This window comes from Lutzomyia longipalpis, chromosome 3 (assembly GCF_024334085.1).
Source record: "Lutzomyia longipalpis isolate SR_M1_2022 chromosome 3, ASM2433408v1".
NCBI lineage: Eukaryota > Metazoa > Arthropoda > Insecta > Diptera > Psychodidae > Lutzomyia > Lutzomyia longipalpis.
The window spans coordinates 1,242,483-1,267,864 of record NC_074709.1 but is presented as its reverse complement, the minus strand read 5'-3'; the positions used below and the strand labels follow the sequence as shown (position 1 = coordinate 1,267,864).

Here is a 25,382-nt window from a genome sequence, read left to right as displayed (position 1 = left end):
GAAAACGTTGCCAAGGTGTATTTTTCAATAACTTTTAATGATTTTTCTGAACAATTATTTGAATCAAAACATACCCCTTGGGGTAGATCGGGTCAACCCATGTAAATCATATGGGAGTTCGAAATTTTTGACATATTTTCTATTCATTTGTTGCAAAATGGCGTGTTTGAGAAAATCGCAAAATTCTCTGTTTTAGTGCGTATAAAAGTGAAATTCCTTGTCGTGGATCAAAAGGTGAGAAGTTTAGCTATCAACTACTATCAATCTCTCAGTTGGAAAATCATTGGAAATGTCGGAAAATTCGACCGACTTTATTTAGCCAACTGGTGACTATATTTACCCGCCGCGTTTAAAAAAAGTCAGAAGCGGAAGGGTTTAGGAAAAGCTCGAAAACTCATATTTCCTGTGGAGATAGAGAAAAGTGGTCTGAGACAAAGTTGTAGGCCAGGAAATTTCCTATAAGAATGACCTATCGAGGAAATTTTCTTGCCCTTGGGGAATCCTGCAGATAAGGATTTACGCAAATTGACTATTTTTACCCCGGTCTCCCCTATATTTGGGCCACTTATCAAACCCAAAAGAAAAAAATCGTAAAGAGAAGAAATCATTTTCATACAACATTTCGGGCGCCAAATTCAAAAATTCGCAAAAAATGCATGAGAGTTATATGGGGGCTACCTGAAGGGGGGCTTTGGGGGGAAAATGGATACGGCCACTCGAAACCGCCTGTTATAAGGAGCCTCTGTACCAAATTTCATCGCGATCGGTCAAACGGTGTAGATTTGTATAGCCGAACACGACTGATTACCAACAAACAGACCTTTCTTTATTATATAGATAATAATAACATTGTCACCTCACCGACTTGCCCGGTACAATGTGACGCTTGATTGCGGCGTCCTGAATCAAAAATCACCCCCTTTTGCCAACACCACCCTTCGTGCAGTTGTTGATGAAAGTCAGTACGTTGGCATTGTTCCACCATGCAGATGCAGAAAAATAATGAAAAGGGTGAAAGTTAGGGGAGGTTGGCACTATTTGAGTGGAATTTCGTGTTTTTCTCTTCGCTGAAAGATCTTTTCTTCGATCTTTCCCTTTGGCGGGAGAAAAGCGTTATTTTTTTTTTGAATCAGTTGAGAAGCGATAAGGAGTTTATGTATTTTAGGGCTTGATCTAAAGAGATGCGGCGGTATGCACTTGAGAATTATTATAATGACGCCGGATGAAAGAGAGAAGCTCAAAGGTACATAATATTAATTCCCCTCAATGCCTTTGGAATTATAAATTGAAAAATCTCCCCTCTCTTCACAAAAAGCCAAAGCAGAGGTTTTTTTTTTAACAACACGCGAACCTCGTAGCGCGGAGTTTGTTGTTCAGTTTGTGCTGTGTTGCCCATCGAGGAGGAAGAGCATTTGTTCACACTCCGTGGTTGTTTGTGGTGTTACAAACAGAAGAGATTAATTCGGATCACACAGAGGAGTGGTGAACATGAGAGAAAATTGGTCTCAATCGTGGCAGATGTTTCAAGTGCTTTTCGGCAGATATTTGATGTGATTGCCGGGCATGTGTGCTCAACCACGCTCATCTTTGGATAAAAAAAAAACATTTTTGCTTTTTACAACAAATAAGTGAAAAAACACACAGTGAGAAAATTTAATAATCTTGTGTTTACCCCCCTTATGGTTTTATAGTGTTGTTGAGGACTCACTAAGCTCTGCAATTTGTGGGAAAAAAATTATGCATATAGGGGTGATGGTGGAATAAAATATGTTGCTACGGCGGGAATACATTAATCCTCCTCATTAAGGTGTGTACTGTGACATATATAATTCTTTCTCTCTCTCTATGAGCGGATTTATTAAGTAATAATAACACAAAACCAACCCACAAGACGTACAGATTCTTCAGGAGGCGGATGCAAAAATAAATTTGCCATGTTATGCAAAATAGGTGCGCATTCCATTGCGATCACGGCAGTTCAATGGACAATTTTTCGTGAATTTGAACATTGATCATGATCTCCATTCTCTCAAAATTGTTTCCCGACAAATCATTTTGATACGATCGCGCACATTTTTTCCACTCTCTGTATACGATCCACCAGAGCTCCTCTCCATTAGATCTTCTGATAGTGATCATGTGCTTGAGAAGGCAACGCAGCAGCAGCATGAATGAAAAAAAAAGAACTCTCGCAAGAATAAAGGGGCAAAAAGACCTTAACCTCTTGAATTAATTTCAAAGAATTGTTGTGTAGGGAAGATCACAATCTAGCCGTCATTCTCATAGTTGCACAGACACACATTGAGATTAATTTCTCTTGACGATCAACAAAAAACTCATGCGATCTCTTGACCAATTCTCACACGAGATGGTCCAAATGACACCGAAAATTGCTGCGATCTCAATGCCTATACACTTCTTAGGCTTGGCGGTAATCTCAAATGGAATTAATTCACCCGAAAAAAGGCACTTTTAGTGAAGCCAAAAAAAAAACAGAAATTGAAATTAGATAGTAGAGGAAATAATATTAAGAGTGCTGCACACGCAAAAAAACGCAAAAGATCGCCAAATGACCTTTTTCGTCGATTACCTGGCTATTAAATTTCTTTTTCACTTACCGTTTGTATAGGAGACCATCCCAAAATTTCAATACCTTCGACTCGGCAGTGACCTGCAAGGGGTCGAGTATACCGCATTGTGGGTTACTTTACCCTCACTTTTACTATTCTATTCAATTTTTTTTGCCAATGCGTGCAATGCTTATAGAGTAAAGCGAGGGCAATTTGATGTTTGGGGTTTATTCTGAAAATAAAAATATTTTTCCAACGTATTTAGTATTCTCTGATGGAAACAAAATTATCAAGACCGCAATTGAGAAAACATAATAAATGATTATCTGGTAAAAAACTGCAAATATTTAGTTCAAAAATGCACAAAATGACGTCATTATTGTGTTTTTTTTTCCTCTTTCAATGCATGAGGCAATTGTGCTATTGTTTCACCTATGAATTTCGACAAGATGTTCTTATGCTTAATACAAAGAGAAAAAGATAAATTAGTAAATCAATAAAATACCTAAACTACTATTATAGCCACGCCTCCATTGTAAAAAAAAATCAATTGGAGCATTGACGCATATGTTTTACGGGTTTTACGTATTTAAAGGAAAATTTAATACAGAGTGGGGGCGTGGTTTACGTTTTTTTTATAAGACTTTTGATCAATTTTGTTGTATTTGTCCATTTAAATGCTTAATATTTAAATAATTATATTTAAAACTTTTTTAATTTTTGAGGAGCAATTAAATCATTAAAAAATCTTTTGGATTCAGTTTTGGGTGTTCGATAAAAGAATTTGTCAATATTCTCACAAATTATATCTAATTTTTGTTTCTACTGAATGTCTTCATCAAACCTAAAATAATACTTTTTAGAATAAAATGTAATTTAATTATGAGTTTGAAAAACAAAACTTTAAATTAGTTTTTAGTAGCAATTAGAAAATGTGTGTTATGCATGTTTCAGCCAAAAGAGGTTCCATTTAGCGATCGTATACCATGTTTCTGGAACAAGAAATTACTGTGAAGTTTTGGAGGCAAAATGGGGATCTCTTATGAAATGTTTCCGGGCCTCTAATGAACATGACTCACAATCAATGGGTAGTATCAAATTTTATACGCCTCAAGACAATACTTTTTTTTGACTAATTGTTTTCTCCATGCGCCCCCCCCCCTCTCGTAACGATCACTTATGTCCCCACGAGGACGCCAATTCAATGGGAAAAAAATTTCAATTTGAGACGATCGCAAGTGATTTATAGATGTCCATTCACATCAAATTTACTATCTCTCATCAAACCTTATAATTTATTCCTCTTCCATTGCGAGTGCTCGTTTTTTGCGTCTTCACTTCTTCTTCCCATCCATTAATCTCTTTCACTCTGTGCACGTGAAATTGGATGATATTTGAAGTGAAATAAAGCAAAATTGTCCCTGGAATATGATCTCGATTGAGAAAGTTTTTTTTTCTACTTCATTTACCCAGATTGCCTTTATTGAGAATCTTTCATATTTCTTTTTTTTATTTATAGAAAGTGATTGATTTTTGCAAATTCAGGTCATCTTTAAGAAAAATTTCTCAAGAATAATTGGGGTTTTTTGGTTAATCACAGTGCAATAAATGATCATCATTCATGATCTTTTTCATTCAATTTTGTACAAAAGATTTTTTTTCTCTCCAGAAAGCAAAGTTTTTGGTTTTTTTTTTAAAGATTTAGATAATATATAATTCTTTTGAATTTTGTTAGAATTTTGCGAATAATCGGGGTTTCATATAATTTTTTTTTCACAAAATTATAGTGATAAACGATCTCAACCTCGCTATTATTCACACAAAAAAAAACCTTATCATGGCGGTGATCATAACAAAGTTCGGTTTATAATTAAACTCAAAGCAGAAGCTAATTTGGACTAATTGGGTTTATTACTTCCTCTTTTTGCAACTCCCTCTCTTTGAAGACGTCGCCTGAGATGGTCTGAGAGGTAATAAAATAGTGACGAAAAGTGCTGACAATCGATCGTGTGTTCTCTCGCAGCCCTTTTAAAATGTCTTGAATGTGTCATCATAGCGTAATGTGGGGCTCAGAATAAATTTAATGATTGATGCAAAATGAGGGGATCCCATTGTCATAACACGCATATGTTTAAATCGTTAAAAACCTTCTTTTATGATACAAAGCAACGAAGAAGCAGTAGAGGCAAACAGAGAAGTTCTTTTTGCTGATGTTAAGTCAATTACAAAGAATTGCTTACTGAAGCTGAACATTTTCAAGACATTGAAGTCATAAATTGAAAGCAATCGTTGAATCCATTTTAATATTTTTTTTGTATTAAAATATTACAAGGGATACTGTTCAAATGTTCATGACGAGTTAAGTCCTTTTATTAAGGAATATTCCTTCAAAAGAAGAAAGACTTTTTTTTTTAAAGTTTAAACAATAAATTGCATTAGAAAATTAAATAAAATACCACAAATGATAATTTTAATTAAATAATCATTATAAAAATCGCCGTAAAAGATTTAATTTTTCATCTTAAAATAATTTTTTACAGAATTTTGTTTGAGATTTTGTAGGTTAAAAAATCTTTTCTGATCAGTAGGTACGAATTGCAATGTTCCCTTGTTAGATTTATATTGAAGGTAGGTATTCTTTTCGAGGTTTCTTTGTGCTAAATTTCCACCATTTTGAAAGATTTGGATTTAGCTTAGTTCATCATTTAATTGATTTGCAGCTAAAGTTTATTAAAAAAATTAATGAAAAATAAGAAAAAAGATCTATAACTATTTTCTGATTGATTTGAATATATTTTGATAAGAACTTTTAACGGTTTTACTCGCTCGATTTTACTTCTCCACTTTGTTTAGCTTCAGTGCAAAGTTAATCTAAATAAATTATAAGACTCCTTTTCGTCTTAAAATTAAAATAATATTTTCCTAAAACTCGATGTAAAAAAAAGTTTCAAGTTGGAATTTAAATGAAATATTTTTTAGTGATTTTTCAATGAAGTGTGTAAAGTACTTTTTTTCTTACGAAATAAGCTGTCCAAAGACGTGGAAAAATTGCTGATATACTATTGTTTTCACAAAGGTATCTCGTGAGTCACCTAATGTTGACGACTTACTCATTGCTCAAGAAATAAGCCGAAGAAAAAAAACCGGAAATGGTTGTTAAATTCACATTATTGACTTTTTGTAATTTTTAACATTTAACGCCCCGAAAATGTTGTTTCGAGGGGTTATAAACTACCCCAATTAAATGAAAAAAAAGGAGAGAAAATTTGCGGTTGAATTTCGATGTAAAATTACATTTAATTGTGTTTCGCTGTGTGTACTCGTACGTACAATGATCCTGCATAATTCTCACGAGAGAATTGTTCAAAGACCTTCCGGCATTGCTGAAGCATTTATAAGGGTTAAGGTGCGATTAGGTGACATCTTAAGACATTGTGTGTACCACGTTTGGTCTTTCTCTTGTGGAAATCAATACCTCGCTTTCATGGAGGTAGAAAAAACTCAAAGAAATTCATTGCCATGTAGGAAGAGGAGGTTGAATTCAAACAATAAAGTTCAATGGAGGGACTTGTTGAAGAAATTTTGTGCCAACTTTCGTGCTCAGACGCGAAAAGGGGTCTTCTGCGGCAAAAATTGGCTTTAAGAATGAGAGACTCTCTTCTTCTTCAGCCTGAATATATCGTTGGGTTTTTTTTCATTAACTGTCTCCTCTGCTTACAGAGCGTATCGCCTCTTTTAGTCATTTTTGCCGCGTCCTCCCGCCTCACCTGGATGGGTTCATTTTGCTTGGCTGTTTCAAACTGACTGAGAATACAATTTTGTTGTAGAGTACACCACCACCACGTAATTAGATATAAGAAAATACTATACCAGCATTAAAAGACAATATATAAATGTATAGAAATATAGAAAAAGAGGCAACAACAATAGGGAGTAAAAAATATGCGGAGGTGAACATAAGTTTTATTTGATTTAATTCTTTTCTTCTGATCTCGATGCTCTTCTTTTACCATTTTTTCTTCTTCTTGTTAACTTTCTGCACAACACAATAAAAGAAATTTTTACATTTGCTTGTTGCACCTCGTGAACATGTTTTCTTGTCCACCTCTTTTGGTTGAGGTAGTGTTGTAAGTCATGTCTTGTTCGTTTTTTCCTTTTATTTATTTATTTTTTACCATTACAATTTATGTTAAGCATTTATTGAACTCCACATGGGATAAAATAAGAGCTTGAAAATAAATGTTTTGGAAAATTTTCATTGGAAAAACTCATTATTAATTCATCGGGAACGAGCATTGTTTTTAACGTCTTTTAGCGTTGTTAAAAATAACGATGGCTATGAAAAAAAAAACTTTATGGTGCTATTCACGAATCTAAAAGTAAGAGTAAAAATCATTTTTCTGGGCAATTCAGATTTTGATTTTTTACGTACATCTATTTTTAAACTGCTCTAAACTCTAAAATAAACTATGAATCAATTTAAGAATTAATTAATTTTATATTCAACTTTTTTTTTATCGTTCCTTGCAGCATAATTAGCATTTAAAGTTTTTTTCTTCTAGTTAATTTTAATGCTTCCCAGAGACAACTCAATTTGTAAAATAAATTACATTTTCTCCGCAAAGAAGAAAGAATTAGAAATGTAGATGGAAAAATTAAACTAAACGGTTTTAGAAAATTTTCTCACATACCAATCGTGTAGTCTGCCGAGTCTTTCAGCCATGTCTCACTGTGTCGCCAAAATGGTAATTGCAAATGTAGGGCCGCGAGAACATAAAGAGCATAAGAAGAAAGAAATTTTTCAAACAATCCCATCAATCTCACTCCCGTATTGTTGTTCATTTTATAACAACGATATTATGTCAATAATATTTCACTGTGAATCAATTCACTGATCATTCTTTTCTTCAACATTTTTTATGCTCGTTTTTTCTTACTTTTGCTTGTTTCTTCTTCTCATGCAATTAATGTGTCTGGTCTCGTAATAATTTCTTTTCGCTGCTCTTGGTCTCCCCGCACGGTTTGCTTTTTTACTTTTGCCCAGTGTGCGGTTTTCAGTTTGAAAATTGGATGGTTCCAAGTCGTGCGTGATAATTTCATTATCATTGCACATTGGACTGGTATTTTACCTTTGCCAGGTGAATTTGTCCCATGAAATTCTCCATTAAATTATACATACGGCATCACCGTTGAAAATGTAAGAGATTCAAAATATTTCCATGATGTGGGTATTTTGAGACAATTGTGCAAAATTGCTAATTTATCTGCGAGGAGAATGTCGCGGACCACCTTCAATGGGATTTTACAGCTAAAAATGCTTAATATGTAGCTACTTTTGATACAGTTGCACCTCATCAATTCACCATGGTTATGGATTTGAAGCATAAAAAAGAAGCATGACGCAAAAAATAACCTCCCATCTCCTCATTTGTATGCACATTTCACGATAAGTATCATGTGCGAGAGGATAATTGCAATTATTTAGCTCAAAATGCCATCCCATACAAAGTATAATCTCGATGATGCTAGTTGATAAATCATGTCCGGTCTAATTTTCTTCAACTCTGTCTTTTTTTTCTTCTTCTTCTGCAAAAAGACCACCTCTTGCGGAAGGTCGTCACCATTTGCGCAGGAAATTAAAGAGATTTTCTCTTGAGATGTTTTTTTTTTATTTATTTTTAAATTGGGATTAAGTTGAGTGTAGTAGAAAATAGTTGTGCGTATCGAGACGAGACTCAATTCAGCCTCGTAAATTGCATAAAAGTATTTTTATGGACATTACGAGTACGCTCTATAGTATGGATTGTTGAGAAATTCCACAAAATTAAGCTAATAAGATCACCAAATAATTGAAATAGCTCCTGTGTACGCAAACAACAACTTTTTATTTTATTTTTGAAACGGTTAATTCAAACAACTTTCTCCGCTAGAGGGATTTTAATGTCTTGGAGACATCTAGTGTTTATTTTATTTTATAAGAGAATTTCTAACAGAACTAACAGATAACAAAATCCATTTTCTCATTTATAAAATCTCCATTTTCTTATTTTGCCAGTAAACAGAATAAAGAAAACATTAAATAGTGCACTCACTTCAGCATTTGTAAGCCCCCATGTACAAATTATGCTAAACTGCTATGCAAAAATTAGTTAAAGAAAACAAAAAAAATAAGAGCAGCAATCTTGTATAATATAGAATTAAAATTCCCATAGTAGTTCATATTTGTTGTTTTTCAGAAATGCTGAAAGATTTATAAAAGAGCCTCATACACAGCGCCCCTTTACCTTGGGTGCGTTCGCTGTGAGGGCGCACCAGAGTGAAGGAATTTATTAAGAAATGGAAGAAACCATAAAATGATAATTGAGAAGGTGAGAAGAAGAGAAAAAAGAGCTCTCTGGCTATTTTCTCTCTGTTTCTTCCCTTTTCATATAAAATTCACCTTGACCGTGGCTCAAATGGCGGCAAAACTCGTTCTTCATGGAAGATATTTTGGTTTTTATTTTCAAATTATTTTCCATTATATTTCTTTTCGTTTTTCACCTGTATGTATCCCCACTTTTCGTGTTAGTCTCACTGTTGGACACTGTGCTGGTGCGGTGTGGATTCATTTAAAATAGACCAATATCTGGAGGGATAAATTGTCCATAATAGCCGGGATATAATGAGGTTTTTTTTCTTTTAAACACTCAAGTCTTTTGAAGTTAAATTCTAAGAATTATATATAGAAAATTCAGAGGCCGTGTGAAGAAATAAATTAAGAAAAAAATAAGGTGTTAAAAATTAAGAACAAGGAGAGAACTTGATGTTGATAGATCTTAATTAATTTTCCATAATACCAGTCACACTTTAAATCTTTTTTTTTCTCGTGCATTCAGAACTGAAAAAAAAATGATTTATTGTATATAGTTTCTGTTCATTTTATTAATAAAACTTCCTGCAATTTACTTAATCCATTGTTTCACATATTCCATATATCTAATTCATCTGTCTTATGGTGCCTTTTTTCCCCGACAGCAGACACAGAAAAAAATTAATTGCACGAAATAACCGCGTCTCGAAGCTCAATATTTTCTGCACGCGCGTTCCTCAACGTCACCTCCCCCACATCGCTTGTCTCTGGCGGGCGTGAAAAGCAGAAAATTAGAAATAATGATAAATTTTGCCGCATAAGTTGCATTATTTGCTTCTTTATGTGATTTTTAAGTGAAAATCTATTAACCCATTGACTCTTTCAGTGGGTATTTATGTAAAATTACATGGAATTAAGCTTCTATGCCCAAAACATTTTTCTCTTTCCGCTTTAGCAACGTAATTTGGTGAGTTCAATCACTTTCAAAAGCTCCATAATAGCAAAAACTCATAATGTATTAATAGTAGCAATAAATTTAACAATACACCGACTATTTTTCTTCTTCATTTACTCCTTTTAAGTTTTAAGTGCAATTAGTACAAAATAGTAATTACGATAAATAGTTTTTTTCTTCGTAAAACCATCCGTAAAAGAGAAGGAAAGTGCGTTGCGTGGGTTTTACATAAATAGATAAGGTGCGAGAAGAGATTTATTGACCTCTGGAATGTCGTATTAGAGGTTTTTCATGAAAAATTTCAATATTCAATGATAAAACATTATTTAAATATTCATATATGGAAGAGACTTTCACTGATTTTTCTTTTGAAATGCAAATTAACGAAATAAAAAAATCCAGTTTAATTTATAAAAAAAAATACTTTCTTGTATCGCGGCGCCAGATTTAATTCATATTTGTTTGTGCTTCTTTTAATTGCTATTTAATTGAAGTTACAATTAAAATGTACATAACGAAAAAACATAACTGTGTTAAAAGGAAATGAGCATTGTGTTATGCAAAAATTACTTTTTTCCTTGCACTTTTATTGGTAATTAAGAGCAGAAAATTATGAGACACAAATTAAAGCTGGATTCTTGCAGTAATCACGCCCCTATTGTAACTCATTTGAATTCCTTTTGCACAAGAAGCATATGCTTCAATCAATGATATCTATTAATTTTAAGAAATTTCTTGATTTCTGAGATTGCACACGGCTGCCAGTTCAATTAATTTGTTAAATTTCGATCCTTCAGTACATGAATATAAGCGCAATATCAATGAAGCAAAGACGCAAATGCTTCAAGCATAAAAATTTTAATATCAGATGCCACGCATGGATTTTAGGGATTATTAATGGACATGAAAAATTGTTTTTTGGCTTTTCCAGAATTGTTTACGAACTCCCACAATATTTTCCGGATACGTTGAGTGTCTTTTACGATATCACGGGGATGAAAGCCTCTAAATGAATAGACTCCTTTTAAATTGAATTTTAAAGTTTCAAGTTTTTTATTATTTAAAAGTGTTTAAAAAAAAAGAATATTTTATGCAAATGAATCTTAAAGTACATTGTTGGTAATAGATTCTATTTAAATAAGAAGACTAAGTACTTTAAAATTCATTGAGTTAAGATTTGTATACGTTGGTACAATATTTTCTTTTCTGATTATCCCCTTTTACTGCACACTATAAATTCTCACTCCATTTTCGTCTGAAAAAAAAATACGTGGTGTTAATGCATTTTTTTTTCGGCGGCTAAAATGCCGTATGAAATTTACTAAGAAAGTGACCATAATGGGAAAATTTATTATTTACCTTTCTCTCACACTTCTTTTATTCATTCATTTTTGGGTGGTAACATAGAAAACAAAACCTTGACGCCGTGTTTACAATTTTCTTTTTAATTTCATTTTTACAATCTGCATTCCATTAGGATGTTAAATAATTTTTTTAATCTTCTTTTTTTCACACACATTTTCTTCTCCCACAGATCTCTCGGCATTGGATCAAACGTTGTATTTAATCCCACGGAGGAGTATAACAAATTTCCGCAATTAGTGATATTGATGGGAGAGAGATTCCGGGTTTAATGAATCATCTCAAGAGGTTTAATTAAAAACCCCACACCCATCCCCTCATCGTTCAGCATCCGAAGCATCTTGGGCGAGAGAAGGACGAAAAGATTCATTGTGGTATTAAAATTAAAATTAAAAAAAAGTTTATAGAAGATTGTGTGGAACAATGTGAAATGGAATCGGGTAGTGTCTTGAGTGAACCCTCATCAACGGCCTTTGGCACCAATCGCACTATTTACGGTGCCCCAGAGAGAACCACATCAATGACAATCCTATCGACTGCGGGAGCACCAGCATCGACCACATCATCGCAGGGGAAACCAAGAATGTCTCACCTGGAGACACTCGAGGCAAAGGTATATCAGCAACAATTTAAAGTTCATCATAAATAATTATAATATATTTAAATTCCTAACTGTGATTGGAAATCTTTTTCCTCTCAAACTCGTATCTCCTCTCATGCGGTCTCTTCTTTCCATATTTTTTTTCTTTTTCTTCTTCTCCTCAATCATCTCCATATATACATAACCGATCTGCTCCGTAAAAGAAGAAAAAGATGCGCACTCCTATCTGACCAGACCGCAATGTGTGCACGAGGACAAATCACACGTCTAGTCCTCTTTTATGCACAAATGCACCTCTTGCGATCTCCATGTCGCCCAGAGTGATTCACTGAGTTGTTAGGAGGTTTCATGACTGCGTACGCTCCACCCATGATAAAGTGCTCCAACTCCACCGCACATCTGAAGCTCCCCATATCTAATTTATATGTAGCATTTCATTTCCTGAAACCATAGACCGTGCATATCAAGTTTTAGCTTCTAAACAGACACAAAAAAGGCAACTTAAAATGCTTCTTCTGACCCAACTGCAAGACATTCTGGGGCGGATCATTGAAATAACTAATTTAATTGCATAAGATTCTCACAGCGGCAGTATAATATGATGATACATCTATCTGCACGTACATATCTACATTGGAAATTACAAGCCTCATTTATATGGTTTATGTAAGAATCATAAGAATTTTGCGTAATTATAAATAAGAATTTCATTTGTTGTTACGTGAGTTTTATAAAGTTGCCCGTGTGCTCACAAATCATCCTCTAAAAAATTGCTTCTTAATCTTCCTAAGAATTCTCTTCTACAAGAATTTTATATTATACACAAACCTGCATAAGAATCATAAGAATATGCAAATTGGAATAATCAAAATTCAACATTTAAGCATCCAAGCATTGTACAAACATTAAGCATGAATTAAGAGACCGTATAGGAGGAAGATCTCACACAAAATGAGTTTTTAATTCGATTCAAACACCACAACCGCATATTAAAAGTTAATGATTATAATTTTTTATCAAAGTTGAAATATGAAAAAACTATGCAAAAAATAGCGTCGTTTAGTAATGTCTTTAGTGATGTTTTGTAAATTTAAAACTATAGCCTTAACTTTCACGCAATCGCCCTTTCTCACGTGCAATTAATGAACACGATTTTGGGAATGTTTTCTCTTACGCAAAATTGTCTACGATGATAGATGTTTTTTATAGGTAGGCATCTACACCATATAAAATAATAAAAGACATTTTTTATGTTGTGTGAATATGTAATTATTATGATTTATGGTTTATTTTGAGGCGGAACGACGATATTCAGTGGCTCATACGACATTTTTTAATGGGACATGCGCTATTTCTTCAGGTCATAAGAATAAGAAGAGTATGAGATGGATATTCTTGAGCTTGTTAAAGAAGTGTTGAAAAATCAGCATAAAGTCCAGATCGTGAGTTGAAACTACATACCTATACATTATTGAAGGAATTACAAAACTATTTTGTATGAAATGACGTGCAAAGTTTTATGAGATTTTTTGAATTTAATTCCTAATTTCTTGTAATTTTGCTTCTGAAAAAAAAGTTCATTTTTAATTTTTTTAATTGTAATTTTAAAGGAAAGAATAATAATAATTTATTTCTCCCTTATACATACAAGTGTTTTTGGGTTAAAGGAAAGAATTTATAAAGATATATAAAAGTTCAAAAACAATCAAAAAAAAGTCCAAAAAACTGCATTATCCACTAGGAAAAATCAGTGGAAATATTTATCAAAAAAATAAGCATAATTCGCGTCCTCATCAAAGCTCATTTTACGGTTTTTATTCATGAAGCATTTGCATCTTTGCTTCATGAATAATCTATTTTAATTCACCGAAAAAAAAATTAAGGAAATCATGGCTTTTTAAAAGAGGAATATCTTATTTTTTACCATTAAATAAATAATTCTTAATATCAATTGAGGTGTTTTAGGTATAGGCAAGAGCTTCATGCAAAGGGAAACTTTTGTTACAATAGGGGCGTGGTTTAAGATTTTCTATTGGAGTTTTGGATGTCTGTTGAGCTTTTCTTAAATCCTTCCTCAGATCAACCATTAATGTGTGGGAAAAAGATGATATTTTTGGCTGAATGTTGAGATTTTTTTGTTTCCTGACGTATTTTAAGTTTGATTCATTTGATGCCTGAGGAAGGATTCAAATAAGTAGTCCGAAACATTGGTTTTAGATAGAAAATTTTGAGCTAGAATATTCTAACTGAAAATCTGACTTTCAGAATGCTTGCATTTTATTTAAATCACATAAATAGGTACTTTTTATGAAATTTCAATTATGAGAATTAAGTTTAGGCTCTTAAATTTAATAAAATTAAATTTATTTAAGAGCTTTAAGAGAAAACTTTAAAATAAAAAATATTAATAAAATGATTCAAAGGTTAATAATCAATTTAAAAAAATTAAATCTCTTCATCTCCTCATTTCAATCATCTTGACCGAAGTAGAATTTATTTGTTGATTTGCCATGCAGATTGAGGACTATGTCGCCGAGACGACTCTCTTACGCCTTTCTACCAATGCGTCCAGAGACATCAATTACTCGGGAGTGTTTGAGTAATTCATTGCAAGACAGGGAGATGGAGGTTCTGTGATTAAGAGCCTCCATAATTGGATAAACCAGTTCCACCTTCTAAATATTGCGTACTATGTATTATTCAATGGAATGTCTTTCTCACAGATTTTCATCAACTTTTCTCCATCACACAGAGTTGTCGTGTCTGTTTAGCTTATCGCTTTTTGGTCCAGTCTCTTTCACTCGGTGTGATGACACTCCCACCCAGAAAAAAAATCATCAATTCGACTCCAAAAATTCTTTCATAGTCGCGCGCGCGCTCGTTGAGATCTTCTTCTCCTTCACCATTGGTGATCGCATCTTGTCAATTATTCTGGGTAATCAAGGGGGGAATTAACGGGTCATTGACACAGTCTCCCAACTTCAAGAGGTCTCTCTAGCACGATTCCATACTGATCGAATGTTGAATATTTTTTTTGTGTGAATCTCTCCTTTTTAGATGGCCAGTATCGAGGTGTCACTGAGCGGAAGCACTCCGAGACGTCGCAAAGGTACATCACTTGGTGGTAGTTCATCTGTGAGATCATCCCCACGACCTGAATCTGCCCCAACAAAGGAGGTGCGTTCAGCTCTTCAAGATCGCGAAGCAATTATTCAGAGTTTGAGGATGCAATTGGGTCTGGGAAAATTGCCACGTCCCTGTGGGACGCCCCTGGAGGAGAGTGAACGTCCAGCAGCTGAGCAGAGACTCCACAGACTCAAGATTGATGCTGAGAACAAGAAGATCGCCATTAGAAATCTCAAAGCAGCTTTGGATAAACTCGATATTACAGAGTAAGTTCCACCACGTTGATCATTTTTCCCAACGGGACATCAATCTCTTTATTTTTCTTTCTTTTAAATTTAATACCATCTATGGTTTCACAAATTCCTCCTATCCTTTCGCGCTGGCTGGGTAATTAAATAGAACTCACTCATAGCTATAAATTCCTTCACGTGGACTCCGCAATCCAGTAATGTTCCTTCCCAGAGAGACGTTCTCTTGGTGTTTTAGTGTATATACTTCGCGAGATGAACTGTGATAAATCTCTGTCCATAAATGGCGTTTTTTTTTATTCCCTAATTAACGGTTGTAGAACAATGCTATGTGCCCCGGTAGAGAAACCCTTCTACCGTATTATATGTTGAGCTGTGGCACTATGTGTGTCAAGGGTTGGACTGCTCTGGGTGAAAGAGTGAGATGAGTCGTTAGCTCTATGCCGCTCATCAGGCACTCATAGGTTCAGTAGCCCACTGTTGCTCGTCCGATTCAGTTCGGGACCCGTTAGCTCTCTATTTAAGGGTAATTAATAGCCCCTGTAGGAATATCGTCCTACACGGTGATGATTTTTCAACACGAAAGACGAACACCTTGAGGTATGATAAGCAATTTAACTTGAGGAGGAAGCGAACATCACATGTAGGGATGGGGGAAGCTTGAGGTGCAATTATGGCTTATAATGAGGTGATTTAAAAATAAAATTATTGTAATAACACCAACAACAGTCGATAAATACTACAAGCAGTTGAGAGATAAGATACACGCGTTTGTGTGCAATAAAAAGATCCCACCAAGGGGAGACTTTATTAGCAAAAATAAACCTTTATGCTGAAAATAATCTCAATATTTGTGGTATTTTTTTTATTAATATTTTCTAGCAATGTGATAATCTTCAAATTGATGATCGGTCTTAAAAGTTTTTACGGGGATTTTATTTGCAAAACACCTTCTGTCTGTGAGGAAGATCTTTATCTTTATTGCTTTCTTGGATAAAATCGTAAATATTTGTAAATTATTATACTCTATCTTTGCGATATTTCCCCTCTTTAATTAATGATTTATTTCGTGAAATAATCCGGGCAGGCAGTAAAATATTTCTTAAGTTTCCTAATCAATCCCATCAGGATAAAAAAAATCCAGTCTGGCCTAAATTAATTTTGATGGCTCATTATAAGGCGTCCACAAATCCTCAAGATGTTAAATTTTTATTTGGCTGTAAAATATTTTTTAGTAAGTTAAAAATTTATTTAACAAACTTTGATTTGGTCAGTAGAAAATTGGAGGGGAATTTGTTAATTAAAAAAATATTAAACAATTAACAATATTTTTAATTTAAAAATGAAAATATTGAAGAATATAAGTTAGTTTAAAAGAAAATTATTGTTGATGTGCCTAAATAAGAATAATTTTTTACCTAAAAATACAGACAATGACGTCACAATTCTGTTTTTAAATAAAAAATAATAATATTAATTTTACTTGGAAATAAAATTAAAACAAATTTTAAATTTTATTTTCAGTAATATCGACGTTAGAATTCGTCAAGCGGAACTGGAGTATGCCCTCGGACGCGAGGAGCTTCAACTCCTGTCGCTTGTGGAGGAGATCCAGGCACTTCAGTCACGCCTGGAAAAATCAAAACCCGAAGCCAATTCAATTTACAATATCCTGCAGAGTGGCACAAATTTGAGCTTGCACGCAGTTCAGGTGACCGTTGGTCGGTGGGCAGCCACATCGAGGAATGATTGTCCGGGAATGTGGATTGAATGGGCACTGGAGGGGGAGGGTCTCTATCGGGGTGACCGAATAATCGAGGTGAATGGGAAGATCTTCAGTGGGCGCAGCCGCGAAGAGCTCCAAAGGCTAATTGGCTCATCCAGTCGTTGCCAGCTGGTGGTCATTCGCCAGAGAGCTATGCCATTTGCGCAGCAGCAACTGATTCAGAGTCAAGAGGATAATTTGCGTCTGCAGCATCGTATATCCTACCTCGAGGAGCAGGTGAAGGAACTTCAGGAGACCAAGGAGTCTCGTTCATCGCCAACAAATAATTCCCACGTGACAAGCATAAGTATCTCATCGCCAACACCCAAATTGGTGGAAAAGCCGGAAATTTTTCAACGTGGAAATTTCATTACGACCATTGTGGATGGGAAACCCACCAAGAGTCCACCGGCTGTGGCTCAGCTGTCCAAAGCATCGCACGTGACCAAGACAACTATTGTGAAGGATATGAATGGGCATGCTAATGGGGAGAGTGAGGGAGTTCGCAGGAATTTATCCACATCAACGGTCTCCCTGACTAGCAATGTGTCGTCGAAGCGGGATCTCGAGGAAATTCGACGGGAGCGCTATGTACAGAGATCCGGAAGACTCGCATCTTGCCATGGGCATCATCAGCAACATATTTCTCGTAGCGGTGATCACCTGCATGAGTACAATAAGTCCGCCAGGTGAGTTTTTCTTTGGAATTTTGAAATACTATTTTGTGGGAATTTAGGCGAAGGAAAAATTAATCAGTGGTTGAGTCAAGATGTTTATTATTTTTTCTTTTAAATCAATTTTAATTAACTTTACAAAATTCCCCTTCACAGTTCGGATCGGAAGTTGGAAATTTTGGCGCGAAAGGTCAACGGACATCCGAATCATTTGAATCATCAGAGAACTCATGATCTCAGGAGTGTAAAGAGCCTGGACTTTGATTCAGACTGCGGAGGGCAGCCAAGGGATGTGGACTACACATCGGAACCCCTTGGATCGAAACCCTTGCGTCCGTTGCCGCCAAAGAAACCCCTAAGATTGTCCCTGCAGCGCGCACAGAGCCTCCAAACTGTCGAAGGGACTGATCTTGATAAGAAGCGAGCCAACAAGAGACCCCATCGTGGTATGACTCCCTTCAATGGGGATCAACCAAATGCACTCCATACGGCGTCTCTTGGGCGCAACAAGTACATTTAAAGCTCTCTCAATTGTATATCAAATACTCCACCCCAATTCACACCTCTATATAGCAATATGTAGTAAGACAACACATTCAATATATTTTGTGGTGAAGAAGCCTTGAAAGTTTGTTATTCTTGGTGTTTTTCCTCTCTCTACAATATGTGTGATTTCCCCGAAAAGCACGACTTCTTCATTAACTTAATGCCCATTTTTTTTGGGAGGGAAGGAATATCAATTAAAAAGTAGAAAATTTGCAAAAACAAACCATTTGTGATTTTTTTTATCTAACAAGAAATAGATAAAAATCGCTATTTTTGTTGATTCCTTTTGATTTTTTTATACCAGGTTTTGGTAAAAAAAGGGGTATGAGTTGTTCTAAAAGTTTAAGATTTTAGATGTTTTGTTTAAACTCTAGAAGGAATTGATTGAACTTTTCTTCTAAATTAAAATTTTTCAAGCAAGGGGTGTTTATCTGGCGAATATTTTGGCTATTTAAGCGAATCATCCGAATATTTCTGAAGATCTGAAAAATTATTTGACCATTCGTTAGGGAAATGGGGCCCAATTTTGATTTCCTAGTGTCTTTTTTAAATTAACTATTACTTAAAATTATTAAGACTTTAAATGTAGAAAATTATGGAAAAATAAGGGCCTAATATTGACCTAAAAATGATATCAGATTTATGAGAATTGATTTCTATTTAATATATAATATTGAATATTTGATTTCACATCTTTTGCTAAAAATCGATAAACTTATAACGAAAAAAAATTCAAAAACGTATTTTGGAATTTTTTGTTTGAATTTAATCTTTTTTGGGTTAAATTTACTTCTTTTTAAGCATTAATTTACTAATACTTTTCGGTTTGAATCTAGTCCTTTTTTAGGCTTTTATAATATTTTTTAAATAAATTTTGTTCCTCAATCTGAGCTGTTTTGGGACTGGAAACCAAATTGGCTTGAATTTATTCTTCTTTGGGGTTGAATTTACAACTTTTCGCTTTGATTTAAGCGTTTTTATACTTGAATTTATCATTTTTAGGCTTAGACTTAGCTTAGGCTATATTTGAATTTCTTTGGCGAATGAACCGAATATTAGTGAATAAACCGAATATTTTTGAAGATCCGAATAATTTTGTTCAGATAAACACCCCTTGTTTTCAAGTTACTAAATTGGACAAAAATCTATATTAAATTTTATTTAAATAGTATTGAACAGGTTCTCCGGCAAGTGGTGTTTATCTGGTAAATCTTTGGGAATTTTTAACGGATTTTTAAGTAAGATTTTCAAAAATTCGTGACTAAAATCTAAATATTTTGCAGGTCTTTTGACAAATATCACCAATTCTTAATATAAAAGTAATTAATTATTCATTGGATCAGTATCTTGCATAGAAAACTTTAAAATCGTTGAAATTTCAGTATAAATCTTAACAATTTCAAGAATTTCTTGGTCTTTTCTTAAACTTTTCTTTTTTCTTGCTTCCTTTTCGGCAATTCTGGAAAGGATCTTTAATAGAAAAAAGAAAAAAAAATCGCTTTTTTAATCTCAAGCCAATTCCAACAAGATCAACGATTTTCAAGACTTTAGTGATGACCCCCCATGATGGTGTCGGAGGTGGGAGAAAAAACGTGTCTCTCATGTGAATGTTTGTGTAATTTATGTAATCAAATTATTTCCACTGTAAGTACACACCGGAATATTCTCCAGTAGTTGCGGTTGGAAGTGTGTGCGAGAGCATGAAAATCTACTGGTGGAGTCAATTCAGAGCAACAGTGGTCAGATCACTTTGAGTCGTCGTTTGGATCCTACGTGATTTTGTGCGGTGGCCAGTGAATATACTTAAGTGCTTGCTCAACAGGAAATTCAAGAGGCGTTTCCCTCCTTAAGAAAAAAAAGACGGTAAGTTCTCGAAGCTCTCTTGTGGACAAAATTCACTTTCACACTTCGATGTTTACAAACATCGCGTTAAAATTCTTGCTTTACGATCACGGTGGAGTGATAAGATAGCAGAGGAGACCGGAGGAGACAAAATGAAGAATTAGTGGAGAATTCTATTAACCTATTTTCCCCGCAATATTGGGTCATTAACAAATAAATTTTCATTTCAAAAATTCCCACAATTAATGCAAATTCTCAATTTTTAATATGGGTGAGAAGCAAAGTTTCTCGTGAAATCTCTGAATAAAAAATAATCATCCGCGCAATGAATCTTAATTAGAAAGCAAAATCAGTTTTTTTTTGTTAAATCTCAGATAGGAACACGACATGGAATAAAACTAGATAATTGAGCACTGTTAAACAGAGAAGAAAAATAAAAATGAAGCTTCATTAATAATGAAATAAAATTGACACAGAAGTACGACAATATTTTACCTGAAAGGTGTAGTAAATCATGATTCAATACATAAATTAACTAAATGTCATACCACAACATAAAGTCGATTTTATGTTAATAGGTTGAATGATTTAGAAAATTAGGGGGAATTATTTCAGGTTGTTTTGAAAGTTCATAGATTTTGTAATCATTCGTACAATGTTGTGGGAGCAAAAAAAAATTACGGGGCAAAGGATTCAAATATGAGTTCAAATTCCTCAAAAATATTGATCAGAAAAATTTGAAAAGAAAAGCTGTGGGAAAATGCAAAATTAAATAGAAAGGAGTTTATTCACTTTAAGGTTTTCATGCAGAGAATCATGAGAATCATAAGCAGTATCATGCAAAGCACCCAAAGCACACACAAAAGGCAATATAAGGTGCAATGGGGTCGTGGTATTTATATTTTCTTGCAAATCACCGTGTTTAAGTATTTTGAATTTTTTTGAAGAATTAACTATAATCAACTACCTATTTTACCTTTAAAGCCTTTAAATAAACATAAGATGTATTATAAAAAATTATATTGAATCATGTGGAAATTATCCTTAAAGCATATACTTCGCTCAAAAGGTGTGGCATCTAAAACATTTTTGAGGAATTATTTGTTAAAGTTTTAAAATGATCCCATGACAATATGTGAATCAAAATGAATAAACTCCTTTTTCAATGCATGAATCTGTTTGAAAATGTTCTTTTTTTAATAGAAATTATGGATTTTCAAATAAAAAGAATTTTGAGTCTTTTTTTGGAATTAAATCTTCAATTTACTTTAATTTAAATTTATTTTTAATGAATCATATTTACCCAGGTATTGAAAATTCATTTGAATATCTTAGCGAAATTCTCTTTTGGATATTCTGTTAGCTTTCGATACAGTCATGATTTAAATGTAAAATATTTCATTCGAAAACCAATTATTATGTAAATATTAACCTATAAATAAACCTAAAATAAAAACAATTAAAAGAGATCATAAAATAAAAGCAAGGTGCGTAGGAAATTGGCACGCTGCAAGGTCCCAAAACAATCCGCGAATAAGGTCAAAATCAAGAACTTTTGCATCGATACAGATCAGCTTTATAAACTCGTAAGAATTGCTACAGGATTGAGAGATTTTTTTTTGCATTTAATCGATCCATTAATGCTTCTTTTTGCCTATTAATGATTGCTGAAGACAATGTTAAATGATTGTAATGTCCTTGCTTTAAGTTTTTTTTTATGCAGTGTAAAGATTCGTGACATTTCTCGGTGTATTTATATTTATAAAAAAAATTGTCTCTTGAAAGGTGCAAAACATATTAAATCTCTTGAGGGTCAGATGGGTGATTGAAAAGGAGAAATTTATTTATTGAGATTTTCTGAAGGATTGCCAGTTTGCAAAAAAAAAATTATTATCACGAATAATTTTGTGTCATACCTACCTAAAATCCAGAAAAAATAATCACGAGAAGGAAAAATATTCTTTTTTATCAACTTTGTGTGCTTTGCGTCGCACGTTTTGTGATAAGATTTCAAACAATTAATTGAAAGTGCTTCTTATAGTGATTTGTGATAGAGGAAATAATTCATTATTAACCAATTGTGGTGTAAAGATAGCAATTCTTGAGCAGATAATGATAATTTAGCAGATTTTAATATGGATAAAATATTAATTTTTAAATTTAAATTAATTCAAGAAAATAATTAGAATGCAATTTTTTGTAATTAAATATATTTCCTCAACTTTTTTTTAAATCTTAGTTTATGGTGGGGGTGGGAAATTACCTACCTATGGGGCTATAAGAGTGGTTAATGGGTTAATTCATCAATGAATAAATTATGTCTGAATTGTGGAGGAAAATAAAAAGTAAAAGGTGTTTGTCTTACCCAAGAGGCGGTTCATTCAACTTTGTAGGGTAATATGGAAAGTCGTGAGAGTAAGAAAAATGTCACCATGGAGAAGAAATTAAATTTTCATGTGTGTTTTTTGGAATAATTATTCCTCATTAATTTATTCTATTTAGTTTGTGTCGAGAGAAAAAGAGAAGAAAAAGAAATAACCTGGATATAAAAGGAAATTCAGAGCATTCGTCAAATTCCTTAGGGGCATAACTTTTCTCTATATGTGACTTACCCAAACGCGGGGGAACGAGTCAAAGGTCAAGTCAATTGAGTGTGTTCCCGTCTATTAATCATCTCATGTGTATCTGTTCCATGTGAGCTCCGAAGGAGGCAGCGATAGAGCTGATCCACCACAAGACAAATTATGCTCAAACTGTCCACTTACACTTGATGCCCAGCGACAATCACGAAGGTGGATGACAGCCTTTCAGCTCCCTGACCCACTTTTGTGTACTGCCCCCCCCCCCACACTCCCGAATGAATATTTATGCATGTCTCCTCCACAAAATGTGTATCACTTCAATTTCAGCTCTGTCGCAATCCACGCATGATGAAGTACGCCGGAGCTATTCTCATCTTTGGCGCCCTCGTGGCTGCTGTTCCGGTGAGTCTCTTCCCTCGTGGCACGTGCCGCGCGTGAACCCTTCTTATTTTTTTTATTTGAACCCTTTCTGCAGGAGAATAAACCACTGAAGGCAATTGCGGTGCTGAGTCAATCGGACACAGTGCGCGGAAATATCACCTTCTCCCAGCCATCCTGCACAGAACCCACATTTGTTGAGATCACCATTGAGGGAGTCCCACCAGGACCTCATGGGTTCCACATTCACGAGAGGGGAGATCTCTCAGGTGGATGTGGCTCCACAGGAAGCCACTTTAACCCTGACAAGGTGAGGAAATTTATTTCTTTGCAGTGAATACGATTGGATTTTACGTGGTGCATGCCACCTAAAAGATTCTTTTATTAATATGAAAAATAAATTTAAACGGGTAGTCTTTGAATTTTATTTAAAAAATTTAAACGTTAGAATGTCAATCCTTAGAAAAAAAAGTGAAAAGTGTTGAACGTTAGAAAATGAATTTCAAATGTTGAAAGGAAAATACTAAAGAAACTTTAAAGGTTCGAATAAGAGTTAAACATTAGAACAGAAATGTCAAACATTAGAAAAAAAACGTCAAATATTTTTAAAGAAAAGTTGAACGTGAGAAAAGAATATTCAACGTTTGAAAAGAAGTTGAAAGATTAGATTAAACGTCAAAAGTCACAAAAAATGTCAAATGTTAATGTTTAATGTTATATTAAACTTCAAAGTTTGAAAGTGATCACTGAACGTTAGAACAAATATCAAAAGTAATAAAAAACGTCAAATAATAGAAAGTTGTGTCAAACCTGTCAAACGTAAGAGAAGTTGTATTTAACGAATGAAAAAATGTTGTTATTAGAATAGGCGTCAATCTCTAAAAATAAACGTTAAACGTTAGAAAAAAATCAAATTATTGAAAAGAAATGCCAAACGTTGGAAAAGAAATGTCAAACGTCGAAAATGATCGCTAAACGTCAAGAAACAAAAAAATATAAAAAAAGAACTTTACAAAAAATATTTATGAAAATTTTATTACGTTGCAGCTGCACCATGGAGCTCCTCAGGATGAAATTCGCCACCGTGGAGACTTGGGCAATGTTGTAGCTGATCAAAATGGTATCGTTCACACCTCCTACAGTGACAGTGTAATCAGCCTCAATGGCTTCAACAGTATCATCGGACGTGCTGTGGTACTCCATGAATCTGAAGATGATCTCGGCCGGGGCACAAATGCCGATTCGAGAAAGACTGGCAATGCTGGCGGACGGATTGCATGTGGGGTCATCGGAGTGGCGTAATTATCCCCATTCTGTGCTGTTCACCTCAATGTCATGGCAATTTTTACTTCCCTCCCCCCACCCCCGAATCCACGCCTGTATTTGCTGCAATGAAGAAAACAAATCACGAGACACGCGAAACACATTTATGTGGCAATTCAAGAAAAGCAAATAATTCGAAACGATTTTAAAAAAATCCTAAATGTACCTAATAAATTCCCTAAACAATCTTAAATGAATATTCTACATATTGGACATAAAATACTCAAATGGCAGCAATACGTGTCCTTCCTATCTTTGAATTGCTTCTCCCAAAGGCTTGTTTTTAATTTTTCGTTCAATTTTCTCAAAGAAATAAATTTATTTGTTGGAGATTATTCATTTTGAGACATTCATGATATACAAAAAAAAATCTAATTTTTATTTTCTCTTAGAATTCGGCGTCTTTATGAATTAATTTTGATTAAAATACACTATAAATTGAAAATACTGGAAAATTGAACGAAAAAATTTCCCAGTTTATTTTTCACATTAGTTATGATATTTTTATGTTTTGTGCAAATTGTCGATTTCTCTCTCTCTCTTTTAAATGCTTTATTTTATATTCTTTCTGTTTCTGTTTAATGTGTGCTGCCTTGGGAAATGATTGAAAGGTCATCTTAGCTTAGAGAGTTATTTGCATATTTTTTTCTCATTTCACAAATTTCGTTTTTTTTTGTGGAAACTTCCATTCGACTGAATTTTTTTCTATTGATCTTTCCTTCTCCAAAAATGCTTTTTTGCACGTCAAAATGCTTCAATCATTTTCGCAAAAAGAATATTCTTTTGTAATATTTGTATTCTTTGGTTCTATCTCTTTAAATTCTTTTCTTCTTCCTGTAACAGATCGCATGAGGAAGAAATTTGGCCATGCAGTGGCGGTGGAATTCTAAAATCATTCTCATTTGTCATCCTCTTTGCGTCCTTGATCTTTTCAGTGTAACCTTTCAGCGGAAACCATCGAGGAAAAGATCTGTGTGAGCGCATTTGTGTGTGGGAAATTCGTGTGAGCAACAGTATAAGTATTTAATTAAAAGGAATAAAAGTATTGATTAAAAAGTAAA

General features: G+C 34.0%; 2 protein-coding genes across 3 annotated transcripts; both read left to right on the top strand.

The window, feature by feature from the left end:
- Positions 1-1,374: 1,374 nt before the first annotated feature.
- LOC129793999 (uncharacterized) lies at positions 1,375-18,269 on the top strand. 2 transcript variants are annotated; one of them, XM_055834562.1, is made up of 5 exons: positions 1,375-1,807; positions 11,409-11,849; positions 14,895-15,229; positions 16,736-17,665; positions 17,807-18,269. In XM_055834562.1, exons 2-5 carry the CDS (start codon positions 11,667-11,669, stop codon positions 18,168-18,170), a joined length of 1,812 nt encoding a protein of 603 aa, XP_055690537.1. In that variant the 5' UTR covers positions 1,375-1,807; positions 11,409-11,666; the 3' UTR covers positions 18,171-18,269. The 2 variants fall into 2 exon arrangements, with proteins under 2 accessions (XP_055690537.1, XP_055690538.1); XM_055834563.1 differs by lacking the exons at positions 1,375-1,807; positions 11,409-11,849 and adding an exon at positions 14,536-14,825.
- A 1,650-nt stretch (positions 18,270-19,919) lies between these two features.
- Positions 19,920-25,382, top strand: LOC129794017 (uncharacterized). The gene is made up of 5 exons (XM_055834590.1): positions 19,920-20,059; positions 22,948-23,022; positions 23,096-23,308; positions 24,046-24,296; positions 25,165-25,382. The coding sequence occupies exons 2-5, from the start codon at positions 22,966-22,968 to the stop codon at positions 25,259-25,261; spliced, it is 618 nt and encodes a 205-aa protein (XP_055690565.1). The 5' UTR covers positions 19,920-20,059; positions 22,948-22,965; the 3' UTR covers positions 25,262-25,382.